The sequence below is a fragment of the Atta cephalotes genome, assembly GCF_000143395.1.
Source record: "Atta cephalotes unplaced genomic scaffold scaffold00032, whole genome shotgun sequence".
Taxonomy (NCBI): Eukaryota; Metazoa; Arthropoda; class Insecta; order Hymenoptera; family Formicidae; genus Atta; species Atta cephalotes.
The window spans coordinates 2624567-2633014 of record NW_012130096.1 but is presented as its reverse complement, the minus strand read 5'-3'; the positions used below and the strand labels follow the sequence as shown (position 1 = coordinate 2633014).

The 8448-nt window shown below is 35.6% G+C and overlaps 1 protein-coding gene across 1 annotated transcript; it reads left to right on the top strand.

Moving 5' to 3' along the window:
* The first annotated feature begins 3007 nt into the window (after positions 1 to 3007).
* LOC105621297 (interferon-related developmental regulator 1) lies at positions 3008 to 8080 on the top strand. Its single transcript, XM_012202763.1, has 6 exons — positions 3008 to 3047; positions 5976 to 6448; positions 7008 to 7261; positions 7341 to 7584; positions 7705 to 7920; positions 7994 to 8080. Exons 1-6 carry the CDS (start codon positions 3008 to 3010, stop codon positions 8078 to 8080), a joined length of 1314 nt encoding a protein of 437 aa, XP_012058153.1.
* The last annotated feature ends 368 nt before the right edge of the window (positions 8081 to 8448 follow it).

Below are 8448 nucleotides of genomic sequence, written 5' to 3'. Positions count from 1 at the left end.
AACGGTAACGGTACGGTAAGTAATATATATATATATATATATATATATATATATATATATATATATAGATTAGCAAGAATTCACATCAGCCAACAACCTCTCCTTTTCATACATTTACTAACAATGGACCAGTTCAAGCGGCAAAGCAGCTAAATATGCTGAGCGATTGAATAGGATTGGTTGGATCTATAAGTAACAACCAATGTTCATTTGTTCGATGAACTGGTAGCCGCTTTGTTCAACTTGAACGCGCTCAATGTTTTGAATTGATCGAAATGAAAATGTGCGCCATCTATCAAAATGTGGGAAATTCATATTAAGAAAATAACTATTTGCATATATATGTTAAAATAAAATTGAAAAACAGAATTATCAGAAATGGAAATTGTGTTATCATCTTAATCCTAATAATACTTATTTTATTTTTGAAATATTATTATATGTATATATATCATTTATATAAGAGGCTTTATATGATAACTTTAATTAATTTTCGTCAAAGTAAAGATCGGTTTTGCTTTATTTTTTCCATAATGATAGTTTAGTTTTTAAATATATAAAGATATAATGATATATAAGATTTTATGAAAATATATTTATGATCCCAAGGAATTTCTATAATATCAGCTAGATGTAAATTAAAATTTGCAAACAAATTGTTTGATATAAAATTATGAAAAACTTATAATATCATTTTTAGATATTACAGCTGCAAAGCTACTTTATCTGTTCATCGTAGCCATTATTATATCACGTATGAACTTGGTTTTACATTAGCCATATAAAGATTCCGCTGGTGCAATTTTGCGCAAACAAAAGAAGTCTGTTTTTTTATTGCTACACTCTGAACGGTGCAATAAATGAAACAAACGTATATTTGTTTCACTTCAACTTATTGCACTGTGTGTATCAGTTCAGGAAGTGCAGCAATAAAAAACAGACCTAACATCTGTTCTTTTTTTCCCCTAATTTTGAATTGGTGTACACTAAATTAGAGTGCAATAAATTAGAGTGAGTCTGCTATAATTCGTTTCACTCTAACTTATTGCATATTATCGGAATTAATTCAAGATCTATTTTCTATGATTGACTTATTACACACTTTTGGAACTTAAAGTGAGATAAGAAGTCTGTTTTTTAAACTGTACTTTCTAAACTAGTACACAGCGCAATAAATTGAAGTAAAACAAATACATTTGTGTCGCTTCAACAATTATTGCATTGTATGCACCAGTACAGACAGACTAAATAACAGATTTAGAGGTATATGTTTAATATTTGTCGAAAGTGAGAAAATTCTATGGGCCAATTTCATTAAAACACTATAAATGTTTCTAGTGCTCTAGTTTTACCAATGTCAATTAAGCTTATCCATCGATTAACTTCATCACCAGAATAGCTAACAGCAAGACTTAAAAAAATCTATCTTTCTAATTTATTCTTGTTAGTATAGTAAAAAAAAGTGTTGTGTGGGGATAATAAAACTTTGAAATGTAAATATATTTGACTATTTTTTTATAAATATATACTTTCAAAATTAGATTAGAGATGAAGAATAGAAGTTTTCAGTTTAACAGTTGGCAATACTTAAAATTAATCGGTAAATAAAGTAAGGGGGTGCGCATAATAAAAGAAACAGGCAGCACAAAATAAGAATTTCAACCTATCAGAAATCATGTATTGTGGAATACACAATTTCTGACACAGGTTGAAATTTTTATTCTCTGTTCTCTATTCCTTTTATTGTGCGGAGCCCTTAATTGATCTTGGTAAAACTGACTCTATAAGGCCCAGTTACACCAACGTTACTTTGACTTTAAGCGATACTAGTTTCTATCGAGAATTTAATCCGGATCAGAATGTAAGAATCAATCAACTACAGTCGAACATTCTCTTGCAAAGTAGTAGTGGATTAAAGAGTATAGGCGTAGAAATCGACTAATCATAGTTAATTATCCTTCTCACATTCGATTATGATTGGTTGATTTCTACACTTATTCCTTAATCCACTATTGCTACTGTCTATTGTAGAATGTATGGTTTACAATGGCAGACAATAACAGTAATAGATTAAGGAGTAGCCGCAGAAATCGACCAATCGTAGTGAATATAAGAAATGAATATAATTGAATTGAATATAAGAAAAATAATCAACTATGATTGTTCGATTTCTACACCTACTCCTTAATTAACTACTGTTACTGCCCATTGTAGACCACGCAGAATGGGCTTAACAGGGGAATATCGATTGTAATGATTGATTCTTATATTCTGATCCGAATTAAACCCTCAGTGGAAACTAGGCCACATAAAACTCTCTCTGTCTCATTTTAAAGCGAAAAGGAGATAGAGAGAGTTTTAAGCCTCACTTAAAATCAAAGTAACATTAGCGCAATCGGGAACTGCTCTAACCGGCATCAGCAACAAAAGGATCACATGATCAAAATAGACATTTGGTATTCATCAATTTTTATTACGTGATCTTTTTTATCGCTGAAATAATCAATTTGAACAGCTCGTGAAAATTTACCTTTATGCAGTCTAATGCAATACAGGAATAGAAAGAACAAAAAAATAAAGTATCAGATTTCTTTCAAAAAAAAGAACAGACCTAATACCGGAGTGCGCGTGCGCCTGCAAATTAAATCCCTCGCGACTCTGCGCGAACTTCACGACGTAACGAAAATCACGAGCGTCCATTGGCTCGCGCGCGTGTCTCACTCGAGTATCTTCGGCCGTGTTCGCGGGCGGATCGAGCACGTTCGTCTGATCTGCCTGGCAGGCGAGGGGGATAAAAGCCAGTGCACTTGAGAAAGCCCACCGTAGGCTGTCTCGACGTGTATGTTCTGAACGCTCCGCAACATGTTAATGAGTTTTCGTCTGCTCCCAACGAAAAATTCACGTGGCGTATTCAGTATACGAAAGAAAGACACTAGTTCAAGACATTTACCCTCTTGATCGAGTCTTTTACCTAGTACCAATTGTGCAATAAGCAAACTGAGGAACGATGCCAGGCAAAGGGGGCAGAAGAGGAAAGTACGGTAAGCGCATAATTTTGATATATCCGAAACGTATCAAATCCTTCTCTTTTCTCTCGTTTCCTCGTTGTTTAAAGAGAAAAAGATAAAGGAGCCCTACGATCTGACGAAAAGCGCGCACGTGACGCGCGCTCGACATTATTAAATTATCGATTCGCGCCTCCGTCCGTCCATCCGTCCAACCGTTTGTCCGTGTCTCGAATGAATCACGTATCCGGAATGAAATCTGTATTTATTTCGTCGACTTACGTCACAACGCGAAGCTTCGACTCGATCAATCAATTCTTTTCCCTCCCTCGGGATTCGTCCATCGTCGCTGGTTTTTCCGTCTTTCCGATCGGGCCCTTTTTGGCGCGCGAAAACGCGAGTTTTCCCGGGATTCATGGCGGATGATGATATGATTCCCATGTGACTCTCATGCTGCTGACACATGGAACCTGCGACACGCGGTCCATCACTTCTTGCCATATTATAGATAACGCGGACGGAGCGCACCTCCTAAACAATCTGTGAGACATGTCCGTAAAATACGCGAGACATTCGCGCTCGCGATTAAAAAACGCCCCCCCTCCCTCCGCCTGTAAGAGGTTATAAGAATTAAATATCGGAGCTGCGAGGTGCGAGATGAGCAACGCCAGTCATGCGTATATATTTATATTTCTTTTATGATAATGATGATAATTAGAAGGCGAATACTGGGACACGGTTGTGTCAAGCGAATGTATCGTACGTGATTCGTGCGATATGTATATGTAGGGCATGTATATAAATCTCTCGTCTTTGTGCTTCACTTCCAAATGAAACACTTTTTTCTCTTTTTTTTTCGATCGTTTTATTTTTATTTGCGCGTAAAACTCGGATTGATATTTTTCCGCATGACGGATGGCTGCGTCCAATAGAAAAAACAGCTCCGCCGCTTTAAATCTCGCTGGATTTAAATGTATATGTCGGTCGTGTTAAAAAACCTTATGGCAGTTGCTGAGCTGTTTTTTTTGCCGAATGCAAACATGTGCGCGAGTAAAGTCCGTGTCACACATTACACATTGAGAATTGAAGATTAGAATTCGACCAAGTAATTAATTTTAATTTCAATCCGTTTTGTTTCCGAATTCTGATCTTCAATCCTCGCAATCTCTTAGGTCTTTAAGTTCGTGTCGCACGTGTTGCAAATTGAGAATTGCGATCTGAAAATTAGAATTCAGGAAGATTAAAATTCAGCTAATCAGAACGATGTGGATTGAAATAAAACTATCTGTCTGGTCAAATTTTGACCTTCAATTCGCAATCCGTAGCTTTCAATGCACGAGACACGAGCTGAAGAATTTGCGCAATCGGTAGCAATCGCGATTTATCATTTCGTTTAAACTTATTGTTTTGCTGTTCTTCTTTTGTTAGATATTTATCCATTAATCGATCGGACAAATATTATCGCGCATAATGAGATATTTCCTTCGCCCTCCGCTCTTCCCCTCCTCTCGAGTCCCTCAAGGACTCGGCTCAAACTGCGAATTTTTATTATTCCCGTATTGCGCATTTGTTGGAATGAGTCGCAGCTTTTTGATATTTTTTTCTTCGCTGCTCCGCCAACGAATTGGCGATAGCTATAATCTTCTTCTAGTCGATAAAACTTAAATGCAGCTGAAAAATTGAATGATTCGAGATTTGCGGAGAGACTTGTCGCAATTAAAAATAATTTTTAATTCTTATACGATTTTAATTACTTTGGCGGTGCGTTCGTGTATTTTCTTTACTTTTTCGCGAATATAAAATTGTGAAATTATTTTTTTGAAAATGTACTTAATACGCGCGCGAGTATGTGTGTGTTTGTGTGTGTATTGTATACTTTCAAAAAATAAAATTTCCACTACGTATTAGATATGGGAAAAAGTTCATGACGTTTTTTTAATGCCATCTAACGGGAAAAACGCCACGAACTTTTTCCCACACCTAACATATAATTTATTTATAAAATGTATGTAATATAAATTATGCATTACATACAAGAAAATTATTTACTTACACTGAAAAAAAAAAATCTTAATTTCAAAGAAATATTTCTTTGATCCAAAGAAATATAAAGAATAAATCTCTGGTTTTACAGTACAAATGCGTCGTATTATTATTATTAGCTAAAAAGAGATAAATTAGCTAAAGAGATTTCGTATTTTTTAAACAATTAAATGTTTATTATATAAAATATTAAACAATTATTATATATATAGTATATTAAATTTTATTACACAGTGCTATAACTTATCGCAATCATAAACCTTAATTTTTCACGTTTTAATTATCAACTCCGAAGCACGTGCCGAAACCCGTTAATGAGACAGGTACAGTGCTGTGTAGATTTCACATTATGTAACACGACATTCACTTTCAAGAGCTCTTATTATTTTCCTCAACTCGGAAAATTACTTTGCCTGTCAGGCTTTTATAGTTTCTGCTTGCCATAAGATTTCAAGCTGCAGCCTTTGGTAATTAGCGTTTATTATCAACGGAGATAAGCTGTTATCAAATCACTTCCAATCAATTTCTGAGAAATTTCCTCGCTCTTCTGGGTGAGTCGGAAATATTAAAATCTATCGCTATTAAAACTGACGATAGAAACTTCACACGTATTAACAAATACATGTGAAGTTTCTAACTCCATATGGCACTTTATTGACAATTTTTTATTATATATATGAATCATACTAATAAATATATAAGAATCAATATTAAACAAGGTGTCTTGTCATATATGAATCATTTTGCATTTTTAACTTTTGTTAATTATAATTCACGTCTCAACGTAGATTCATAAATAGATGTAAAATAGAAAAATATGTATAAATGTATCTACACAGCTACACAAACATATACATACATACAAAAAATTGTATTAGTTCTGCAGAGACAGACAAGTGAACCATATGTTTTGTATTTTGCTGACAGGTGGAAAAAGAGCTGAGTTTACATCCGATGATGATTCAATCAACAATGATGCGTGCAGCGAGACCAGCGGCCAATCCGATAATCGTAGTGTGCTGGAGGACGCGAATGACAACGAGGTGGACGAGCTCGCGCAGCAGGAAGCGTTCGAAGAGAAGGTGAAGGAAGCGATCGACGGTTTGACGCAGAAGAGCGCGAAGGGCCGAATTATCTGTTTTAATGGTATAGAGAAAATTTTCGCCATCAAGTATATACCTGATTTCGTGGAGGACAGAAAAATGACCATCACGGATGCTGTGGAGCGTGGCTTGAAGAAGGGCCGCGGCGATGAGCAGTCGACAGCTGCCAGATTGAGCACCCTGTTGTGCGTCCAGTTGGGCGCCTTCAAGAGCGCCGAGATGGTCTGCAGAGATCTAAAATCGATTCTCACCTTCATCGCTAACGACAATACAGCTTCTGTCCATGCTCGTGCCGAGGTAACGTGAATTATACGATTACATGTCATATTGGCCGGCATTTGAAATCAATCTTATTGAAGACTATCTTAAATGATGTCTATAAATCTAGATCCATAATCTTACTTTAATAGACCATAAGTCATAAAACCTCACATTTGATTGTATCAATTTCTTACAGCTTAAAGCTTAAGACTTAAAATCTCATTGTAGATGCTGCTTTAAGATGCAGTTTTAAGATGCCATAAGCCAATCGGCGTCATATTGCCATTTTAATATATTATTTAAGACAGTCTTAAAAATAAGGATGAATTATAAATATCGACCAATATCTCAAAATACAAATAATTTCACTTCTTAATCCAATTCTGAATTAGTTTTTAAATGATTGAGACATATAAATGATATTTAAATGTATTAATTTCTTTTTAATGTATCATTATTATAATTTTTTAATTTATGAAGAAAAATATATACGAAAAAGTAGAAATAAAATAAAACGATCCAACAGTTGTGAAAAAAAGTTGTATTCTTTTGTACGATTTATTAATGACTTTTTATATTAATAAAATGATTTCAGTGTTGCTGGGCGTTGGCCATGAATCAATTCTTGTCAGGCAACGATACGACTGACACTATGGAAATCGCACAGTTACTGTCGTCTATCTTTTCGGGCTCTTATTTGAAGGGAAACGGCGCGATCGCAAACATATCTTCGGATGTGGCAGCGTTACACGTGGCAGCTATCTCATCGTGGACTCTGCTTCTAACAGTTATGACCTCCGCGGATATCTACAATTTACTAGCGAGTGGCAGGACGAACAGTTACATGCCGTAAGTCATTAATTGTCAGTAACGCGGGAACGTGCAGTTGTCAAACGACAATGAGTACATGAAAATTTTTTTCTTCCAGTTCACTCAATCGATTGCGCGAATTGTTGGAATCACCACATCTCGACGTACGTCTATCAGCCGGCGAGGCGTTAGCGGTAATATTCGAACTCGGCCGTGATTTCTCCTGCGACTACGAGCAGAATTGGGCGCTCGATCTAATCGAAATTCTCAAGGAACTCGCCACGGATTCTAACAAGTATCGTGCTAAGAAAGATCGCAAGCAGCAACGCGCTAATTTTAGAGATATTCTGCGTTATATCGAGGTAAGTAGTTATATTGTGTGACTATTTGCTCGAAGGAAATCTGTTTGTGTTTTAAAAACGAGATTTGGCGATTGCATGCCAAGATACGATGAGGCTCTACATATTCCGTTTTACTTTTAGGAAGACATCGTTCCGGAGATGCATGTGAGATTTGGTCAGGAAATTCTGTATTTAGGGGGATGGTGTGCGAGGACCCAGTACAATGCTTGCTGCCGGCTATTAGGCACTGGTATCAATTTCCATCTTGCTGAAAATCAACTCTTGCGCGAGATCTTTCATCTCGGCAACAAAGTTCTACCTCCGCCAGTCACAATCAAAACGAGTAAATTAGAGCGAGTTAGTATTCATAGATGCACTTGTTTTAAACATGTTTTTAACAAGACTAAGTACCTTTTTTATCGATTTGTAGACATTGATGAACGCGGCCGCGTTCAAGGCACGCACCATTCAGCGCAATAAGAATCGCGACAAACGATCTGCAGCTATGGCACCGTAATCTTACTTCTACTCTCTATGCTGGTTGTCTCATTTTAGTGTAATACAAATATATTTGAATTTTTCCTTTAATTTATTGTAACTGTATTTAATAGCATAAATTACTGGTTTTTTAATCGATTCTTAAATCGAAATTGTACAAATATTCTCCATGTTACGTACGCCCTTTCTCCTTGCATAAATTTTGTCAATGTTAATATGTGATTCATCTTGTCACTTTAATGGCTATATTTATTTAATGATATATATACTTAATGATTTAACAAATTCACGTGTATATACAAGTCAAAATATGTGTATATACAATTGTAATGCTGGTAACAATAATTATATATCATATAAATTATTTTATCACATGTATCAAGTGTT